This window comes from Quercus suber, unplaced genomic scaffold (genome assembly GCF_002906115.3).
Source record: "Quercus suber isolate HL8 unplaced genomic scaffold, Cork oak 2.0 scaffold_801, whole genome shotgun sequence".
NCBI lineage: Eukaryota > Viridiplantae > Streptophyta > Magnoliopsida > Fagales > Fagaceae > Quercus > Quercus suber.
Window position 1 is genome coordinate 70,737 of NW_027070236.1, and position 23,622 is coordinate 94,358.

Here is a 23,622-nt window from a genome sequence, read left to right on the forward strand (position 1 = left end):
AAATTAGTTTTTTTTTTTTTTTTTTTGCCAAATATTATTTTTTTGCAAAATATATATATATATATATATTTTTTTTTTTTTTTCAGCCCAAACATATTTAGTTATTTACCAAACTCGGTTTCTAAGTATTATGGCAAAAAAAAAAGGTGCAATATAACTAATTAAGTTCCAAGATAAGTCAAACTTGAGTTTGGTAAACTCGAACTTCACTTGGAACTCAAGTTTGGTAAACTTGAGTTCTAAAAATGTACTAACTAAATAAGTTTGGGTGGAAGTTTTTTAGTAAATTTTTTTTTTCAAAAACATAATAATTTGCAAAAACAAAAGCCCATAAATTTTTATGTTTGCACAAGGTTCACTAAATTGAAACCTTCAAGTCTGTCAGAAGTGAATGTGAAAAATATTTACACAATCAAAAAAACCACACAAAAAAAAAAGGGACCGGGGGGGGGGGGGTGGTTGGAGAGTTGACTCGATACAACAACTGGTTATGTACAAGTTGACCCATTTTTTACGAGTGTAAAAATCCTTACCCATTTCCAAAATTTTTCCTTTAGGTTAGGGTCCATTATCTCTATATGAAACAGTAATTCTAATCTTTTTAGATTTAAACTTAGGACTGCTTAAAATAACTTGAACAGAAAAGTATGTTGAAGATTGTGGTTTGAATTGCGTTTGGAGTCTAGTAAGTTAGTGACAAACAATTCTTATCTGTCCCCTGTTGATGTCACCTAAATTTGTGAGATATAAGTATTGGGAAAGCAATACAATTGGTACTGGCTTTCAGTTTCTTTTCAACCAATTGCTACATCTACCTCTATGGAAAGAAATGGGACTCTACTGGACCTCATATCAGTAAACCCGATTTGAACAACAGATATCTAGCAGAGAGCAACTTTAGATTATGATGAAGTTTTCAGGCAACACATTTACCCCAAGGTCAATGGCACAAGTGCTGGAGGGTGGAGTCTGGTGTGGTGAATTATATTTAACATTTATTTAGATATATGCCAGGGCTTTCAGCAATACTGTGGTGTAGAACCTTGTGGACTCAATAGCTATTGCACACTCGGTGATGACCATTACCAATCTGCAAACTGTATACAGGGTTATGCTTATCTGGATTAAGATAACAAGGAAAAAGGATGCAGGCAGAACTTTGCTCCACAAGCTTGTGATTAAGGTTTGGAGGTGCTTAACATAATAACATGGATTGTCCATCCAATGACTATGATTATCAAATAGTTGCCGAGTATGCATGAAGAAATTCTTAAGTGATTTTTTTTCGGGCCCTTGCTGTGTTCAGAGATAGGCAATGCTGGAAGTAAAAAACAACCTCTCCCAAATGGTTTTGTCAACCTCAGCACCGGATGGAAAGATCTAATCAAATTGAGGAATACAACTGTGTGGCCGTCAACTACGAATTTGGCAAAAAGGATCACTCAATAATGTCCCGTAATGGAGCAATGCAATTTGGAAGTTCAGTCTTGATGAATTTCATGCTACTGCTATTAATTATTATGGCCATTTCACTATTGATGCAAAACGAGTTGCAAAATCTTCAACCGGCTCAGTCATGGGCGCTTCTGCAACAGTGTACAAAGGTGTCCTAGCAGTTGATGATGAAAATTTCATTGCAATCAATTTCTTGGACAAGATTGTGAGGGAAAGTGAGCAAGAGTTCAAGACAGATGTGAGTGCAATTGGCTGCAAAAATAATGAGAATCTAGTCAAGTTGCTCGGATTTTGCAATGAGGGCCAACATTGACTTCTAGTTTATGAGTTCATGAGTAACAGCTCCCTATCAAGCTTCCTCTTTAGATCTTCAAGACCAAGCTGGTCCCAAAGATTGTACATTGCAATGGGAATTGCAAAGGGCCTCATTACTTGCATGAAGAGTGCAGCACTTAGATTGTACATTGCGACATCAAGCCAGAAAATATACTTTTGGATGGCTCATATACAAAAAAGATTTATGATTTTGGATTCGCTAAGCTTTGGAAGATATACCGGTCTTGAACTACAACTTTGATAAGGGGAACCAAAGGTTATGTGGCCCCTGAGTGATTCAGGAACAGACCTATCACAACAAAGGTGGATATTTACAGTATTGGTGTCTTATTGCTTGAGATTTTCTGTGGCAGGAAGAATGTCAAACTGAGCATAGAGGATGAAAATCAAATAAGACTGGCTGATTGGGCATATGATAAGTACAAAGAAGGGAGATTGGATCTGCTAGTAAAAAATGATGAGGAGGCAATCAATGACATGAAAAGTGTGGAGAAGTTTGTGATGACTGCTAGCTGGTGTATTCAGGATGATCCATTGCTAAGACCTTCCATGAAGAACGTTCTGCAAGTGCTGGAAGGTGCCATGGAAGTTTCAGTGCCCCTATATACTTTTCCAACTACTTCAGTATAATCAATTACCAAAAGGTATGCATGTTCCTCCCTAGTACTTGAACCATGTTTGGTTGTACGATTTTAGTCTAGTACTTGAAGCATGCTTGGTTGTACTCTTTTACATACCAGGTTGTTTGTTTCAATGTAGAGAGTATGTTGACATGAAATCTCTTCTCAATTCAGTATTTTCTTATTACAGTTGCATGAAAATTTGAGTCCTACTTTTAGTTCAAATCAGAGTTTTCAGTCTCAATTCGGTTCTTATTTTATTTGGAATAACATGTATAGAACATAAGTAAAAAATTTCCCTCAAAGAAATATATATATCAATTGATAGCTTCTACTAATACATATGCATAAAAGATGTCACTTTGGCAGTCAATGAGTTTAGCCTCAAGAGGAAGGAGGGGAAGATTCAAACTAGTGATCTCCATTTTATAAGGTGTAATCTCCTGCAAATTGCACTATGTCTCGGTGTTGCACCTTTTTTTCTTTTTTGGTCCATAAAGAGAAAGAAAGATGCTATCACAGCTAGTATTACTCTTCATATCATAATACAAAACAAAATACTATTTACTAATATAAAGGATGAATTGAAAAGAAGACTCAGATCAGGATTCCTATACCCCATCTAAGGATCCTTACAAATTACAATGCAGTTATGAATTCCCTAAATGACCATATCATCTCTGTTTGACATTTCGTCAGAGCACAATTTAAAGAAGGTGTAGGACCGTAGTTTAGACTGCACAGCAAAATATTACGAATATTGTGGCTCCAATTAGTTCTAGATTCTTGTAGCCACTACTCATTATCCTGATGGAGTTTCCTAATACATAACATCCTCTGGATCAATGTAGGTGTATCCTTCTGGGCATAGGCATTTTGGTCTTTGATTGAGGTCACCGGGCACGCAGTAGCTGTTATACCCACAAGCTCCACTACCCTGTGTTGCCACAAATTTGCATATATTTGAAGGTATGAAGGTTGACAAAGAAGACCAGATCATAGGCCAGCTCCCGGAGATTAAGCTGCTTTTTGGGTAGACATAATGCCTTAAAACACCATCATATTCCATGATTGCTCTTTGATAGAAGCCCTGCGTAGAATCAGGAATTGATGATATATTCTTAACTATGGTTCCATTCATTGCAGTAAAGGTTATAGAGCCAGACTGGTTGAAGACCACCTTAAAGCCGCTGCCTATAGGTTCTTCTGGCCAATAATCAGCATAAGAATAATCCTTGGGGTAAGCTCTAGTTTGAAGCACAAGACTTCCTGTCATTTGTAGTTGGAACTGGAACCTTCCTTTAGAGTAATTCATTTCTGATAAACGAGCAACAAGCTTGCTGCCCAGATTCATTGTCTGTGAAGGTAACATTGTGTCAGTTGGATGATCAAAACTCTGCCATAAAAGGCTAGAATTCTGGCTTGCCAGCACAAAGTTTCCGGTGTCAAGCACAGCTGCATAGGCAACTCCTGGACCAGCTAAGTCAGCTTTCCATGTCTCATTGCTTGTTGGGTCATTGAGTACAAATTTGCCATCTTTAGTAAGCTCAACCTTGGATCCTCCTGGCACAAGATTATCTCCATTGGCTGACCAGACAATGGTTTTTTCAGGTAATTTGTTGAACCAGATGGCTAGTAGATATCCTCCCTTTCCAATTTTTTGGAAACCAAAAGCAAAGTCACCAGAAGGCGATGCCCAATAAGAGTCTTTTTCCTGTGCAGTAAGGGATGAGCCCAGAGATTGGTTGCTGGAAGTTTGAGCAATGGTGGAATATGGCAGCAAGAGAATTAGAAGCAACAAGGAGACAAGAGATGATAGTTGTAAAGCCATACTAGTATGAGGGGTCTATAAGTGATACACTTTGTAAAAACTGTATCATGACATTGACAAATATACTGGTACAGGAAGCTCTGCATGTGGAACGTTTTGTCGAAGTAAAGATGAACATGAGTCATTTTTTATGTTTTCTTGACTCTGAAGAATGACTTCTCATTTTTCTCATTTTTTAGAAAAAGCGTGAGTCATTTTTTATGTTTTCTTGACTCTGAAGAATGACTTCTCATTTTTCTCAATTTTAGAAAAAGCATGAGTCATTTTTTATGTTTCCTTGACTCTAGAATGACTTCTCATTTTCCTCATCTTTTAGGAAAAGCATGACTTGGCTTGTAAGATAAAGTCGGACAAATTGGCCGGCTTAATGCGGGACACGGCTGGCACTGGTAGGGGCTTTTTTTTTTTTTAACAAAATTGCCGTCTTAACAACTTTTTCCTCCTTTCGCTTTTTATTTTTCACCGAATCTTATTTTATTAATATTTTATCATCCAATTTTTTTTCCTTTACTAATGTCAAACTCAATTTCTTCTCCTTTATCAATATAAAAGAGAAGAAGAGATGAAGAAATGTTAATAAAGATTGAGGAATAATTAAACAATGTGCCACTATTGTATATTATTTGATTCATAGTTATTTAAAAAAAAAAAGGTTAAAATTAATATGTTGTTAATTTTTATTTTTGATACATGTATATTGTAGCACTAATAGATGGGAATGTAATTGCAAAAGATTGCTGACTTAAACAAACCACTTCAAGAAGGTATTATAATTTTATTTTATTTGTGGTTTACATTTCATTTATCATAGAATATTTTTAAACTCATGTTTTTATATAGCACCAAAATTAAGATGATATTAATTTTTATTTCTAATACATGTATTATAGCATCAATGGACGAGAATGTAGTTGCAAGTGAGAGTCACTACTTTACTCTAAAAAATTATTTTGACTTAAATGAACACCTTCAAGAAGGTATTATAATTTTATTTTATTTGTAAATTTACATTTCATTTATCATAGAATATGATGTTCATATTTTAAACTTTTGTTTTAATATTGCACCAATGGATGACAATGTAGATGCAAGTGAGACTCCTCAATTTGTTCCAATGGATTGTTTTCACTTAAATGAATTGTCTCAAGAAAGTATTATTATTTTCATTTTATTTGTAATATATAATTCATGTATCATATAATATGATGTTGATTGTTTTTTTAATTTTTGTTTTAATATAGCACAAGTTGATGATGATTTGATTGCAAGTGAGATTCATGGAAGTGTTTCAAAGAATTGTGTTGAATTAAATGAGGTTCCAAATGACAGAAAAAATAATAATACTTATGAAGATGAAATAATTGATTGGAATGAATGTCCAATAGATAAAATCGGAGTTACTGAAGAACATGAAGATATAAATTCAATAGAAAATGAGTTTGAGCCTTTTGTTGGTCAATGTTTTCCTAGTGAAGAAGAAACTTTCATTTTCTATAAAAATTATGCAAATCGATATGGTTTTACAATTCGAAAAGGTCGTACTGAGGAAAAAAAAAATAAAAGAAGAAGAAAGAGAGAAATAGTAAGATGTGATTTCTTTTGTCATCAACAAGGTAAACAAACACTAAAAATAGTGAATCCTTCTAAGGAGCAACGAAATAGGAAGTCTTTAAAATGTGGATGTAAAGCTCATTTAAGTATCATTTTGCGAAAGTCATTTGATATTTTTCCTCGAGAATGGCATGTCACTGAGTTTGTTGTAGACCACAATCATGATTAGTTCTCCCCTTCGGAAGTGCGATTTCTTCCAGGCAATCGAGGTATCACTATAGATGATAAAAAACGCATTTTCTTATTGAAAGAAGCTGGACTTTCAATTAGAGAGGTAACGCGTGTTATGGAACTTAAGAGGCATTTGAAACATGGACAACTTCCATTTTTTCAAAGGAATATTTGTAATCTTTACGTGAAAATGAGGTGAAAGAATGCAAAGAATGATGCCATGAATCTTCTACAATTTTGCAAAGTTGCTAAAGAAGAGAATTCTAGATTCCAATATGCATTTACAACCAATGAAAAAAATAGATTGGAGCATATTTTTTGGTCACCTACTCATTGTTTTGATTGGCACCAAAAATATGGAGATGCGGTTGTTTTTTATACTACTTATAAGGTGAATGCTTATGATATGTCTTTTGGTATCTTTGTTGGTGTCAATAATCATGGAAAGACAATTCTATTTGGTTGTGCACTTCTTTGAAATGAAACAACAAGTGCCTTTTGATGGTTAATGAAGGTACATTCTTTGTCTTACAAATTTGTACAATTATTTTTTAAATTTTATTTGATTGATTAGTAGAATAATAACGTATATCTTTTGAAATATTTTTATGTTTTAGTAAATTTTTATTTGATTAGTAGGCTTTTGCATACTTAAAGAAGAATCAACCCAAGGCAATGTTGACAGACCTAGATCCATGGATTACAGAGGCAATATCAAAAGAATTGCCGGCTACAAAGTATGCCTTTTGTATATGGTATATTACCGCTAAATAAGGTTGTTGCTCTCATTAATTGTCCTCCACTCTCAAAGACAAAAGGTCACCCAAAGCAAAAACGAATGAAAGGTGGAAGAGAATTAGGAAAGAAAAAGAAGTCTTGTGGCCTTTGCAAGCATGTTGGCCATAACATCTCAACATGTTCGGAGAAAAATAATTGCACTTACTCAAATGGTGCGGAAAAAAGAAAAAAAAAAGTACTTCAAGTGAAATTGGATTGAATCCAATATTTTATTTGAAATGTTAGAGCACCTCCAATAGATTAGCTAAATCTATTTTTTGGAAAACAAACCCCAAAAATCAGCTCCAACAGATTCTCCAAATGCAAAACTTTTCCAAAAAATTTTTTAAGTTGCTACAGTACTTCTCTAGATATAGAAAACACTATTGCAACTCCAAATGAATTTTTCTACTTAAAAAAATCATACAAAATAAAAAACAATTCTTTCTCTCTCCTTTCACAATGGCTACAAACACAACAATCCTTTCTCTTAAACATCTCTAAACTCAAGCATAATTAAAATACAAACTCAAAAACACAATCTTAAAATTAATCAAATCATAACAAAAAAAAAAAAAAAGACAGAAGCCATTTGACCCATCTAGGCTACGTTGGGGAGGAAAATGAGCAGCAGTGGAGCGGAAGGCGCGGCTTGGCAAAGTGAACGCTGATTGTGTCCTTCAATCAACGGTGGAGCAAGCAAGATATCTCTCACTTGTTCTTTCTCTGTTTCTTATCACATAGATAGCTAGAGAATGTTCTAGAATCAAGTAAAAAAAGAAAAAGAAGGGAAGATAAAGATAGGAGTGGGATTCGTGTGTGATGGAGAAAAAACAAGAGAAAAAAAAACGTATGGATGAAATTAAGAAAGGAAAAATAATATAAAGAATAAGAAATGACAATTAAGAAATGCTACCACAATATTTTCACAATAAATCTTAAGTAACAGATTGTTATTAGCTAATATTGGTGAGTAAAAAAATAATTTCAGTCGTGGGTTCAAATTAGATCTAGTAACAACTTTCCCCATAAGATTTTGTTGTGATTCTTGTGAAAGTATTGCGAAAAATGTTGTGGATATAACACTTCTCATTGAAAAATATAGTTGTTGGGAATGAACATAAGAAGAATAAATGATGATTAAAAAAAGAATAATGAATGAATAAAGGAATAATATTTAAATGAGACAGAGAAAATGATAGAGAATCTGTTGAAAAGTGTATTTGAAAAAGTAAGTAAGTAAAAGATAAATGTCATTGTTCACTGCCCAAATAGTACAAAAATTTAGATAAGCTGCTAGAGATGCTCTTAGGCATAAACTCTTGAGCTTGTAAAAGAAAAAAATTATGACAATATTGTGTTTGTTAATTTTGACAATATTATGTCATTGGACAATATTAATTTTGACAATATAATGCCTTTGTTAATCTTGACGCTTCTCTTTTTTTTGCCTTTGTTATTCGAATAACTATAAACTAATGGTACACTACTTCCTTCACTTCAAAGCTTATAAGACAGCAAGTGGGGGAGGGGGGGGTTTCCTTCGATGTGGGACTCCTAGGACACCGTCCGAGGACGTTTCCAAGCATACCTAGGACGTTGCCATGCATGCTTAGGACGTTGCAAAAATCGTCTAAGGACGGCCTAGGTGGTTGCATGCATGCCTAGGACATTCCGAGCATGCCTAGGTACCCACAGATAGTATTTTGCAAATGAAATTGTATTGAATACAAAATTTTATCAATGAAATATTATTTGTCCGGCACAACTATGCAAAGTAAATATTGATAATGAATTGTATCAAGATTGCATGGGTTAAAGACTTAAAGGTACAAATTAATTTTAGTAATGCACCAAAAAAGTGCATTGATTCAAGTTAATAATGAAAACTAGAGCGCGTGCTCAAAGACTCTTCTATTTTTTGGATAAAATTTAATAATTTGATCCATAAACTTCTTCATGATAGCTTTTGTAAAGGTCATCGCATGTTTTTTGTAAGTAGTTTTAATGTTACAATTTCATTATGCATTTTCAATATATGTATTATTTATAAGATTTATTCAGAGGATCTTTTTTTTTTTTTTTTCCTCCTCAAAAGGTTAATACTAAATTATAGCATCATCTTCCAATCAATAACACGTTGATTACTACATAATCAAAATTGGCAAAAATTGATAATAATTACATAATACTAGCTTCTGAGCACGCGCTCACACGCATGCTCAGAGGCTCTTTTATTTTTTTGGTAAGAGTTAATTTAGAGCATTTATTATAATTTGAGATTATTACATTTTCCAATTACAAAAAAAAAAAAAAAAAAAAAAAAAAAACCTAGGGGTGTGATGAGTATTATGTGTGGTGAAATAATTTTTCATCACACCGCTAGTTTTTTTTTTTTTTTTTTTTGTGACTAAAAAATGTAGTAATCCCAAATTATAATAAATGTTCTAATTTAATCTTTACCCAAAAAATAGAAGAGCCTCTAAGCACACACGTGCTCAAAGGCTAGTTGATATTACTGTTTAACTAATTCATGGAAGATTAAGTCCACACGCACAAAAATTGAACCAAGAATTTGACCCATTCTCTTATATTGACTATTTAGTTGCCATTAACCTCACTTCGGCGCAAATCATAACTTTTTACCTTAATATCCTGCACAATCATATTTTTCAAAGAAAGACAAATGAGAGGGCGGTTTCTATTCCACACACTGAAATACACACATTTGTACAAACAAAGGCTACACGATTAAATAAAATAATAAAATATCTCCATAAAAAATAAAAGAAAACACAATCAACTATCTCAATTCCAAGCATTCTTCATATTATCCAAGAATAAGTCAATCAAATGACCAAATACTTATTGATATCTCTCTCTCTCTCTCTCTCAAGTTCCCAACTGATGGTTCTTGAAGAGCATGGGTAAACGGAGGTTAGTTGTTTTCTTGAAGAGCACGGGAAGAGGTGGGCTCAACCAAAGACACAGCCCTCTCCTTCTCCCAAAGGTCCAGCCAAGCTCTTCAAGCGATGGGCTATTATGGTCCAACCGAGCTTCCAGCTTAAGGGAATGCAATGGGAAAATCAAAAATAGATATTTGGCTTTTGGGTATTTGAAAGGAAAATTGAAAGAGGTAAATCTATATCTATATTGGCTTTTGCACCACATGTCTCATCTAATTTAAGTTTTTTTTTTTTCATTTTTGTGCCAAGTAAATTAATTCAATGTAGATAATGATGAGTCCAATATAAATAAACCAAAAAATATAATCATATATCTAACTATATATATATATATATATAAGCTTAGAGAAAATTCGATTAGAATCAAAATTGGATTTTTTTTTTTTTTTTGTTAACTTTCCCTACAAACTAAATTGTTTAAATTTTTGTTATTATTTTTTCTCTAAACTAATGACCATATTTTTTATACTATTTCTATTTAGATATTTTGTATGCGAAGATCTTGAACGTAACAAACTGTAATTGAGCTGAACAATCTCATTCACCTTTCCCATTCAATCAGGGACAGAACTAGGATTCAAACTTAGGGGGGTCGAAGTTCTTTGTTCAAAGATTTTAAAAAATTGAAATATCAATACTAAAGGTTGACAACAATGCATTATTAGCATTAATTTTTTAATTATTTGTATTTTTTATTTTGAAAAAATAAATCACAAATGACAATTTATAATCAAGAGTTTCAAAAATTGTGATTTACAACTATGTTTTTTGTTGGCTTTAATTCCTTGTCAAATTTGATTGTAATTATGTTCAATAATTTCCCTGTATTGTTGTGGGATTTAATGTAAGAGTTGTGTGTGAGAGTTTAGTGAAGATTCTGTGAAAATGAGGATTTCATGACTATCTCGCGAGTGCCAACTCACGAAACAGGCCACGCAAGAAGCATTTGTTGGAATTTGAAGAGTCTTTAATAGGCTAGATTTCATGAGTCACTCGCAACTCAGGCCAAGTCACGATTGAAATATTCAAACATTGTAGCGTACCATTCATGAAAATCAAAATCACGTAGTTCAATATTCAAATATTGTAATTTCATTTCTTTATTAATGAAAATGATGGGGATGTTACTTTGATCAAAAAAGAAGAAAATAGCAATCAGAGGAAAGCTGATCAAGAAGTAAATAGCGAGCATAGAAAAGCAAGTCAATGGAATTGTACCATACCATGAGCAATAACACTTATAAGTCTTAACCCAACGTAGCAGTCAATAACAAAGAAAAAAATTTTTGCTAGGAAACTTGGGAGGCTAGCTAGCCACAAAATATTTGGTCACAATTTGCTATTCACAACTGAATGACACGAAGTTATGACTAAGCGGGAGGCTCATGTGTGATAAAAGAACCATTTTTCTACCAAATATTAAAAGCAGTTTATCAGGGAAGGAATCAGGATTCAAACTTAACGGGTCGAAGTTCTTTGTTCAAAGATTTTTAAAAATTGAAATATCAATACTAGAGATTGACAACAATGTATTATTAGCATTAATTTTTTAATTATTTGTATTTTTTATTTTGAAAAAAAAAATCACAAATGACAATTTATAATCAAGAGTTTTGTAAGTCAATTGCCATGTCCTAATATTTTCAAGGTCTGACCAAGATTAGTCCGATTCTTTATTCTATCGACATTATAAATTAAAAAAAAATTATGTACTCTTTTCACATAATTCTATAACTAATAACTTCATAACGCTATATATAGTTAAAAGATTCTTTAAAAAAAAATACAAAAAAACTATAGTTAAAAGTTCAAATCTATGTCAAGCATTATATTAATAAAACAGCTAAAATAATGGTTAATAATATCATGCATTAATATTCAGTGTAAAAAAGGGTAAGACAAGTATTTGTGTCTTGGTAAGGTTGAGAATTTTTCCTTTCAAAAATTGCAAGTTTGAAAAAATAGTAAAACAAAAATTTAAAAGAGATTTATTAAATAATCACGTGATAATGGATGGAAACTTTGAGTCTTTAACTAAGTAAATAATAAAGCTTTTCCCGTCATTACATTAATTTAGTTAAGTCACAAAATTTATTACCAATAGACTAATCTCACACATGCTTTGGTGACAGTTTATGTAAGGCACCAAACAATAGATTGTTGTTGTTTCACACATGTATTACCATTTATGCATGCATGCTAAGTGTGTCCCAAAGTTAATAAAACATTAAAAAAAAATTATACCATTCAAAAAATAGATAAATTGTTTCCACTAGTTGAGTTAAAGACACCAACTAATCCAAGTTGTTGGTGATTAAATGGTGTGTGGATGGAGCAATCAACAATATAAGAGTTGTCTCTATGTTTATGGGGTGGAGTCATTTGAGAGAGGCATAGAGCTCTCAAATGAGAGGGAGAAATTAAGTAAAAGTTATTGGGTTTTTGTGATTTGTTTTGCTAGGATTTGTAATTGATTTGTTGTTATTGTTTTTGCTTAGACCAGATTTATGATTTGTCCAAATATTTTCTTATTATCCGAATATGTGTTTTAAAAAAAAAAAAATTCTTGTTATCTATTTTTGAGATTTATGGGTCATCTTGTCAATTTTTTGGGGAGGGGGGCCAAGTATATAAATTTTAGATCTTAATGTAAATTTTTTGTGTAAATATATATACTATAAGATTTTTTTTCAAAGGCTGGGGGGGGGGGGGGGGATGGCCCCCTCAGCCCTAAGGCAGTTCCGTACCTGCATTCAATTTAGGAGATATTATTGGACAAATTTATTCTTTTATTTTGTGTTGTGTTTAGTAAAATTTCATAAACAATGATTGTGAATTGATATTGTATGTGTAGTATTCAATAGTGACTTTCAAAATTATATATGTAATAGCAATGTACTAAGAAATTTGGCATAACAAATATCATAAAAATTGTAAGTAAAAACCAATTTAGTACCTCCAAATGTCTTGGTCGAACTAATGTCTTATATGTTTAATAACCCAAACTAACATCAATAGTACCACTACAATTCATCATTCTTGTGCGTAATATCAATTGTAATTATATGATAAGTTTTGGTTATCATAATAATCTCCTTAAGAGAACAAGAATTTGAATAATAAGTTTGAAACTTAAAACTTTGAATTGTACCAAAATAAATTAGGAAAATATAATGCATAATAACAATAGTTAGAAGAATATGGACCATTTCATAAAGAATAATATCAATCAATAACATCAAAAATTATAAAATTATATATTTGTAAAAATATAGTGATGGAAATTGCTTTTTAAAATTGTTTAATTTTTAGAGAGAAAAAATTATCTACAATAAAATTTAAAGAAGAAGTTATACATATTCGATAAAAGTTTGTTATGAATTTTGATTATCATAATAATCTATTTTAAGAGAATGAAGCATTTGAATAATTTGTTTAAATAAAAATCATATATATATATAAATATATATAGCTTGAAGGTATATCAACCTCATGCAATTCATTTAAAAGTAATGACATTAAAACAAATGAGTAACCGTCCTAAAGATTGGATTTGTACATTCATAGCCTTAAGGTTTAGAAAAACTTTTACTTAAATTTAACCGAACCGAAGTAAACTAAAATGCTACATTAATGTGGCTCAACAAAAATATAGTAACAATAAATACTATACTTAAAATTTTAGATATCACAAGTTTGAGATTTATATTTATATATATATATATATATATTTTTTTTTTTTTATTTAGAATATGTATTTTCCCTATATGTAAGTGCACAAAATGGACCAAAGTGAACCAAAATGAACCGAAGTTGACACAAATGGACCAAATGAACAGAAGTGGACCAAATGGGAATAAGGTGGATCGAATAGGACCAAAATGGACTGAATATGATAGAATGGACTAAAATGGACCGAATAAGAACAAATGGACAAATTAGGACCAAAGTGGTCATAATGGACCGAAGAGGAACATATTGGATCAAATTTGACCATAGTGGACCAAATGGGAAAGAGGTGGGCCAAATAGGACCAAAGTAGATTGAATAGGCCAAAGTGGACTAATTTAGACCGAATAAGAACAAAGGGGGATTGAATTGGACCTAATAAGAACAAATGGACAGATTAGGACCAAAGTGGACATAATAGACCGAATAGAAACAAATTCGACCAAACAAGATCAGTTTGGACCGGATTTAGATCCTCTAGATTTCCTAGGGTACTCTACGAAATAAATTTCCTTAAATCTTAATCATTCTTTAATGATTTAATGGTCTAGATTCTACCATGTCAGCATTCCACTAACAATAATCTTAATTATTTGCAATATTTTTTTATTATTTTAAGAATATTTTTAGTGGAATGTTAATATGGCAGAATCTAGATCATTAAATTATTAAAGAGTGGTTAGGATTTAAGAAAATCTATTGGTAGAGTACCCTAAGAAATCTAGAGAATCTGAATCGTATTGGACCAAGTAGGACCGAAGCAAACAGAAGGGACTGAATATGACCAATATGGACTGAATAGGACTGAAGTTGATAGAATAGGACCAATGTGGACCGAATGGATCCAATAGGACTAAAGTGGACCGAAAAGCTGTCAGTATGGACCGAATATGACCAACGTGGACCAAATAGAACTTTTGAATATTTATCATTTTTACTGCATTTTTAGACCTCATATTTCTAATTTCTAATGTCTATTTAAAAAATAAAAAATAAATAAATAAATAAACTCAAAATTAAAGAGTTTGACCCAAATATAATAAAATTTCATACTTTTCAACCCAAAAATGATTTTTTGAGCTAAACTTGAAAAGACAACCTACAAAAATAATCAATATAAGGACCAATTAGTCCAAAACAAACTAAAGGGGACCAAAATTGACTGAGATTGACCAAATTGGATTGAATAAGACTAAAGTGGACTAAAGTAGACTTAATTGGACCAAATGGGATTGAAGTAGACCTAATTGGACCAAACAATAATTGTTTAATTTTTACGGAGAAAAAATTATCTTCAACAAATTTTAGAGAACAAATTATACATTATATTACAATTACAAAATAATTATTTATTTTCACGCATTACATGAGTTTGCAACAAGCTCGTATAACTAAATTACAAAACTCTTAACATATTAAATATTTATTCTAAGTGGCAACACAATTGGTTAGATGATAATACAGTTTATGTTATTGATTTGATCTCATTTTCCTGGCCAAACTTACTGATAAAATTAAATTATATATATATATATTAGTAGGGAAGTAGTATCTTAGCATTTGACCAGACTATTCCCATTTCACCAATTGATAGTGTGATAAATAAAACTTAGAACCTTCCTGCACATCCTTCAAGTCCACCACCTAGTGTTTCTAACAAAAACAAAATGCTCAGTATTCAGGAATTTATTTCAGCATTATCCAAAATCCTATTTTTGTCTAAGGTTGTGAGTTAATAACTAGCTAGCATGATGTTATAAGAAGCATATTGAGATGGGTACGAATGTACGATTGGGATGAAGAATGAGAGTCTAGTCTAGGAAGAGATTGCGACAAGCAGATATGGGTCCTCTGGTATGGGCTGCATGACCTGCAAGAAAACTCAAACCAACTTTCACACTTCACAATGGTCCAGTCAATTTTGGGGTCTGTCACACTTCACATGCATACTTTTTTAGCGTGAATTGGGCCCCAAATCAGGCTTTACCAGAAGCTTTGAGGCTTCTCACATTAAATATTTGGATGTGAGACACTCCTACACCGCAATTCTAGCAATAAATTTAGTACTTGTCTGTCTTGAAAATGGAGTCGGTTCGAGACAAAAGCATAGGTATTCATGACATGAGGACCATAGATATAGAGTTGGTTATTAGAAGTTGGGATCTAATTCTTGGAATAATGACCATTCCCTTTTTTTAAATCTAAATATTCATCTAAGGAGGAGTAAAAGTTGTTGCACACTTACTTTCACACATTTTTTTTGACCATATACTTTCACACATGATCATTCACACATGCACAAAACAAATGCATTCGTGTCTCATATACAGTCATGTGTGAAAGTGTGTAATTAACATTCCTCAATTTTTTTTTTTTTTTTTTTTTTTTTTTTTTTTGAGAAAAATTAACATTCCTCAATATGTTATTGATTGCTTTTTTGAAGTTATGTATTTCTTGCAATCCAAAACATAGGTAGAGAGTCAAATGGCAATAAAATTAGATACAAGGGCCTTTCTAAATAATACTATTATTGTGGATATATGCTTCAGTCAGATGGATTTGCTTGAGCCAATATTCCAATCATTTATATTTTTATTATTTTCATTATATTACTTCAATAAATCTATTGAAGCCGTCGTTAAGGGCCTCCATTTTAGAAGTTACTGGATTTCATTATATATATATATATATATAAAAACATATCATGAATCCACTTAAAAAAAAAACACCCAGAATACAACCACACAAGCAAAGGCGCATAAAGAACAGCTTATGATTATATAAGAAATTCATTATGATTATTCATCAAAAAAAACAAAAACATTACAATTCATATATTAGTAAATATTCATCACCTCCAAGAAAAGTAAGAAAATTAGATAAAGCAAAAGAAACATCATCTTAAACAAAAAGCCACATTATTTAGACTTCCGTAGAGAAGTTTGCTTCTCAAATACAAGATTAGCTTTCTTTTTTATGCAAATTCTGGACTCATTTAGCACTTGCAAGCTGAGTACGGAGGAGTTTGGCGGCAGCAACCATGTTGCTAAGAGCAGGCTTAACTTCAGAATATTTACGTGTCTTGAGGCCACAATCAGGGTTCACCCAGAGAATGTTGCTCTCCAAGACTGCAAGCATCTTGTTGATTCGGTCGGCTATTTCTTCAGTGGATGGGATCCTAGGTGAGTGGATGTCATACACACCAGGACCAATGCCAGCACCGTATTTCACTCCATCACGGAAGACTGAGAGAAGCTTCTCATCTGATCTGGAGTTCTCGATGGTGATAACATCGGCATCCATGTCTATGATCGAGTGAATAATGTCATTGAAATGTGAGTAGCACATGTGGGTATGGATCTGTCCAAGACAAAAGAATGTTACAGTTCCACCCAATCTTATCTTAATATGCAGTTAAAATTCAATTTTTTTAGTGTTTGAATTCTACATTTCAACATTAATAAGAAATACTACTTACTTTTTAATTGGTTGTTGTTTTTGTATTATATTTAATTATAAAAATATTTTATTATCTCACATTTAAATTATGTCGTATTTATAAAATTGAACAAATATCATTAAAAAATGATAAATTTATATATAATTTTGAATAGCATATGAGTACTACTAATTTTAAGCTCTACTGGACAATTAGAGTACTAATTTTATTCCTAGTAATACAGATTTTATACTAGTACTTATTTTTATTCTGCTCTATTTTAACTCAGTATACCAAATTTGCCCATCATGACAAATATTTCTCACTTATCATGTATCTAAGACTAGTTTAAGACAAAAGGAAGTTAGAAAAGTGAGATGAACCTGTGTTGTGTCATGAACACCACAGTTGGTGATCCTGAAGGAGTGAACAGCCCAGTTTAGATAGAAAGCCTGATCAGACTTCCTAAGAGGCAAACCTTCCCTCAGAGCAGCCTCATCAATCTGGATGACAGTAATTCCAGCTTTCTCAAGATCCTCAACTTCATCCTTGATGGCCAAAGCAATCTGATAGCAGGTCTCAAATCTAGAGACAGGGTGATATATAGCATTAACCCCATGAAACACAACAGATGTACAAAATAAGAAGGCAAGGTTGTTTCAAATTCGTTTACCTGGGCTGATCATTTCTCACAAATGACCAGTTCAGAATGGTAACAGGGCCAGTCAGCATTCCCTTCATGGGCCGTTTGGTAAAACTTTGAGCTATTGAAGACCAAAAGACAGTCATGGGCTTGGGGCGGCTCACATCACCATAGATAATTGGTGGCTTCACACAACGGGACCCATAAGATTGGACCCACCCATTAACAGTGAAGGCAAATCCAGACAACTGCTCTCCAAAGTACTCAACCATGTCGTTCCTCTGAATTTGCAAGATATATTGACAACAAAAATAAGATTTTGAAAAAAAAAACCTAATAAAAACAAGTGATCTAGTAAAACCACCAAGGTGTTCAATTTAAATGCTAACTCACCTCTGGTTCTCCATGTACCAAAACATCAATGTCAAGCTCTTCCTGCAGCTTGACCACTTTGTTAATTTCCTCCTTCATAGCCTTCACATATTCTTCCTCGGAGACCCTAAAAAAATAGCAGGAAGACTGATTTAGATAAGAAACCTAATAAAATTAAAATCGGAAGGGGAGACAACACATTTTATACAGGCAGAATGCTCACTTCTTAGCCTTGTACTCACGGCGGACTCTCCTAAGTTCCAAAGTCTGTGGGAAAGATCCAATTGTTGTTGTAGGAAGACTTGGAAGATTCAGCTTCTTCTGCTGAGCGTCCAGCCTGGCGCTCACATTTGTTGCCCGGCGGTGTTCAGAACTCTTCAAAGCAGCAGCCTAATCAAGAGAGAAGAGCAGTCAGTGCTAAGAATATGCTGACACTGCATGAAATTCTAGACATTAAGGATAAAACCACTTACAGCCTTTTGGACAGCCTCATTTGTAACCCTTGGGGAGGATTTTCTCGAAGCCTGAGCTGCAGCATTAGCAGAGAAGAATTCCTGGAGATACAAAGGAAATAAGAAGTTAAAAAATACTCCAACTGTCTGTAATAGACTATCCACTAAAATTCATCAACAAAATATACTTAAGAGAAAGCAAGCCATATGAGTAAATTTAAGAAATTGACAAGGAAGCTTTCCAAAAACACACAATACATTTTAGGGGAAAATAAACATACCCCCACCTCCCCCAAAAAAAAAAAAAAAAAAACCACACACACATTTGCACGTGTATCTATTTAACTTACCAACAAACAAAAAAGAGTGTATGCATATAATTATGTATTAGTGTTTGCTGTCTGTATGTGTATGTACACCTCAAAAGGTGAGAATGTGGAGGAGATCAATTGCAATTATATTACAGCACCATAGAGTGAGAGTCTGGAATTCATTTTTCAATTGGAAGCCAATTTCTTTTCTTATTCTTTTGGCTCATTAAAATCTTATCCTTTAGTTCTTGATGAGCTTGAAATATTATTGCAAAACCATACATATAATTCATCCAATAAAAGAAGGGATAATATACAATGCTCAAATATGGTCACCTATCTAAATGGAATTAGATTAGAAAATAAATTTAGGCTGCGTTTGTTTTGGGTGAAATTCATTTCCGGAAATACTTTTCTATATTTTCGGGGGTTTGGCTGCGCCGGAAAAAGCAATTTTCCGGAAATCATTTTCAGTTGACCGTGAGTCAAAGGTGAAAATGATTTCTGGATCTATTTTCACTTCAAATAGCTTCCGGAAAATACAGAGAAAGAGAGAGCACGAAGACAAAGAGAGAGAGAGAAAGAGAGAAAGAGAGCACGAGCACCTCGCCAAGGAGCCAAGATCACGCCGGAGACGTCGCCGGCGAACCCCGAGCACCACGCCGATCTCGCCTTCGATCGCACTACGCCGATCTCGCCTTCAATCGCCGGCGATCGCCTTCGATCACCTCCGCTCGATCTCACGATCTAGCCTTCGATCTCGCGATCTCGCCTTCGATCTCGCACCGGCGAACCCAGAAGCCGTCGCCGATCTCCTTCGAACCCAGAACCCAGCGCTCTTCGCACCAACGAGTCGCACCACGCCGCACCGTCGATCGTCGATCGTCGTCGACCCAGACCCATCGCTTCCTCTTCCTCGATCTCTCAGTTTTTTTTTTTTTTTAAGTTTGATTGTTGGTTTTTTTTTTTTTTTTTGATGAACTGATTGTTGTTGTTGTTGTTAATCGCTTCCTCTTCCTCGATCTCTCAGTTTTTTTTTTTTTTTAAGTTTGATTGTTGGTTTTTTTTTTTTTTTTTGATGAACTGATTGTTGTTGTTGTTGTTGTTGTGGTTGTTGTGTTGTTGTTGCCGGAATTTGTTATTGAATTGGCTTTGTTTGAATGCTGAGAAAATGTGAAAAAATTGTAGGAAAATAGCATTTTCCTAATAGAACCAAACACATGAAAATATTTTTCATAACAATTTTCATAATACAACCAAACACTTAAAAATATTTTCCTTTTCCGAAAAATAGCATTTCCGGAAAATAGGTATTTTCCGGAAAATATTTTACGGGAACCAAACGGACCCTTAAAAGAAAAACTATTATAAAAAAAGACAAACAAATTTTCCAAATCAAGAAGCCACAACTTCTTGAAATTCTTGTTATAATTAAGTGGGAGAACCAAAAGACAGTCCAGACAATGAGCAGGAAAGAGTACCTCATCCTTGTGTCCAGACAATGCCTTGGCCAAGGCATTTACTTCAACAATTTTCTGTGCCGCAAATGCAAGCCATGACTTAATCTCTTTATCCAACTTAGTCTCATTCACTAAATCAACCGCAGTGTGAAGAAGAGAGCAGGACGTTGAGACCACAATCTTGTCTGTAGAACATTATAGATTACATAAATTTACTTGCAGCAGATTAACTATGTTTTGGAATCATTAAGTAACACACTCAATGATGAATACCTTTACCAACAATGCCCTCAAGAGCCTTCAGAGTACTGAGGGAAGCTGCAAGATCGTTGGCCCATATATTCCTTCCATCAACAACTCCAGCAAAGAGATATTTTCCCGAAGGAAATCCACCCTTGATCAAATCAAGTGTTTGTGTTCCACGAACCAGGTCAAAACCATACCCAGCTACACCCTTCAATGAGGTGAGAGTCTTGTATGCAGCAACAGGAATATCAGCAAAGTATGTCTCGATCACAACATTTAATCCAGCGAAAGATGACTCTAGTGCAGAATATGCATGAGTAAACGCTTCTAATTGATGAGCATCAAGATCCAAAACAAGGGTGGGCTCATCAAACTGGATCCAAGTAGCACCAGCTGCCTTTAATTCAGCCACAACCTCCCTGCATAATGAAAATCATTAATACAGGGGACATATGAAAACAAACCAATGTCACTGAAATGATAAATACATACTTGTAGACTGGAAGAATCTTGTCAATTAGGGAGAGAAGAGAAAAGGATTTCTCCACACCCTTTGCTGGTTTCGATAGCAACAAGTAGGAGACAGGGCCTACAAGGACTGGAACGGTATCAACTCCAAGCTGCATAGACAGAAGAACATTGGTGAACCAAGAACAGTATCAATTTCAAGCTGCATAATCTTTGATTCAAAGACCATGAATGAGTTCAGTAAGTTGATGAGAAGCGGCAATCAACACACACACACAAAAAAAAAAAAAAAAAAATCAAAATTAACAAATAGTTGGAAACATCCAATCAGCTTTTGAGCTCCCCTTTAACATTTAAACATAGAGGATGCATGAAGTCAGAGTACTAATTATCGGCTATTCTGTGGCAGGATTCAAACAGGAAAAATACATTCTTCACTTACAGAGGTAATATGATAAGAGACTGATCATCAAGTTGGGAAAGATATGTATAACATCCCATGTTAGTAAGTTTGAAAATTTTATAAATTGCTCCCATAATTATATAACACGTCTCATTTACCCTCAACCTTGATAAGTCAGAGAAAATATATCCTAATTGTCAATTTGTGATATTATTATTATAATTCAGTTGGAGGATAGGGCAATCAAGGGCAATCACTCTTCCACTGTGTATCACATATATAATGTAATAAGTTCACCTCACACTCATAGAGTTTGCAACAAGCAATTCTACTGCAGCAATTTGATTTTAAAGATTGCATCAAATAACTTTTTAGTTGTAAACAACATCTATGGCAATGCTGTCATTCCAACTTTATAAACACTAGTCTTTTATGTATATACGAAGTACAGCAGTATCTAAAAACTCACAGCTTTAGCCTCCTTGAATTCTTCTACAGCCTTGTGAGATGCGTAAGAAAACTTAACCTCTGGGCCCAATTCAGGGACAATGTAATGGCTGCACCAATAAACATATATCCATTACACCATTGACAATTATACGTTCTTCAAACTTACCAACATTCTTGAGAGTTGAAACATAGATAATGATATATTACTTACTAGTTGGTGTCAAACCACTTGGTCATTTCCATAGCAGGTACAGAGGCATTCCCTCTAGCCATGGAGAAATAGACATCAAAGCCAATCTCACCACCGCTCCAACCATATCTAGGGGGAACCGCCCCAAGCATGGCTGTAGTGTCTAACACTTGATCATAGTATGAGAAGGTGTTGCTAGGAATGTGCTTGATTCCAGCATCAGCCATCTGCTTCCAGATGGAAGTCCTAAGATCCGCAGCCACTTTTTTTAAATCCTCGGCACTGCTCTTTTTGTCCCAAAAGGATTCCAAGGCAAACTTGAGCTCTCTTTTGGGTCCCATACGGGGATAACCGACAATGTGGGATGCCATAGCTCTGTTCCACCATATGCCAAAAATGCAAACTTTAGATTTCCTTGTATGCTTATCCACTAATGTTATACCATCACATTTGCAAACAAACCCAGAATAGTTCTTTCAAAAAATTAAAATATAAGTACAGTAAAAAAAAAAAAAAAAAACAAATGCATAATTGATTTTAGAGAACATACTCAATCGTTTATATTTAAAGACAAATGCACCACAATGTTAATTACAAATAGACAAATGTATCACCAAGTCTATACCAAATGTACTCCCGATTATCATAAATACGTATTTCTTCTTCTTGTCTCGCTAATTAAATTTATGATGGGACCTACCATTTATGTGAGAGTAAAGAATAGGCATTTATATACTCCGGGAGTTCCTAATAATTTTAAAGAACATGTAGCTTAGCATAAACAGAAAGGAATAACGTAAGTAGAGCCAAACCAATTTTTTTGAGTTTCTAAGTTCAGATAGCAAATAGCAATAAAAGATGCAACTTAAATACTAATCATTTCATAGCCAAAGACTGAATCCAATTAAAACCCATTACTACAAACTCTCAGAAAGTTCAAATCCAATCCATGAATCCCACTTCTAGCGATCTTAAGGAAAGAAGGATGAAAAAATAAATGATTTTTAATAGACTAAAATCCAATCTAAACTGTTCAAAAACAGAGATCTGAATGAACATAAATCCAAAACCCCAGATTTAAACACTTGAAGATCAAATTCACTGATTTGGGTTCCCTGTAACCATTAAAAAAAAAAGTAAAAAAATCAAAACTTTAAGGGAAGATCCAAAAAACCCAGATCACTGATTCATGTATTTCCTCCAATTTTCTCGAGAACCAAACGGAAAACATACACTGCAAGAGAATCACACTACAAGAAGAAGAGGCAGAGATGGGAAGAATGGAAATGGAGAAAATGAATGCAGAGCTTTACCTAGTGAGGAGAGAGAAACGAAGGAACGAAGGACGTTTGGCACAGAAAGAGAAAGAGAGAGAAAGAGGAGGCTTTGAGATAAATCTCAGAGATATGAGCGGCACAACTCTGTGCGGAGAGACTTGGTTCATTTATACTACTCTAAACTCACCAACCCCTTTTGCTGTTGTTCACTTCTCTTTAGAGATTTTTTTTTTTTTTTTTTTCCTCTCTTTTTTTTTTTTGATATTCTTATCTTGTCTTTTTTTATAAAAGGTATATTTTACTTCTCTTTTTAGTTCCTTTTTTTTTATTATTTTTTTATAAATAGAATAGAAAATATATTTATAGCATTATAATTACTTTTTATAATCTCACTCCAATATCAACTGATTTTTTT

General features: G+C 33.5%; 2 protein-coding genes across 2 annotated transcripts in view; both read right to left on the bottom strand.

Moving 5' to 3' along the window:
• The window catches only part of LOC112005977 (G-type lectin S-receptor-like serine/threonine-protein kinase LECRK3), a 12,250-nt gene extending 7,981 nt beyond the window's left edge, over window positions 1–4,269 (bottom strand). Inside the window, 1 exon segment of the mRNA XM_065767394.1 lies at window positions 3,350–4,269. Within this exon segment, the coding sequence (XP_065623466.1) occupies window positions 3,350–4,242 (893 nt within the window). The 5' untranslated portion in view covers window positions 4,243–4,269.
• An 11,986-nt stretch (window positions 4,270–16,255) lies between these two features.
• LOC112017772 (5-methyltetrahydropteroyltriglutamate--homocysteine methyltransferase) lies at window positions 16,256–23,389 on the bottom strand. The gene is made up of 12 exons (XM_024050225.2): window positions 23,244–23,389; window positions 21,952–22,305; window positions 21,760–21,847; window positions 20,912–21,039; window positions 20,447–20,838; window positions 20,195–20,358; window positions 18,424–18,504; window positions 18,174–18,340; window positions 17,972–18,077; window positions 17,609–17,859; window positions 17,319–17,520; window positions 16,256–16,856 (listed from the first exon to the last, which is right to left on the bottom strand). Exons 1-12 carry the CDS (start codon window positions 23,372–23,374, stop codon window positions 16,488–16,490), a joined length of 2,433 nt encoding a protein of 810 aa, XP_023905993.1. The 5' UTR covers window positions 23,375–23,389; the 3' UTR covers window positions 16,256–16,487.
• Window positions 23,390–23,622: the final 233 nt, after the last annotated feature.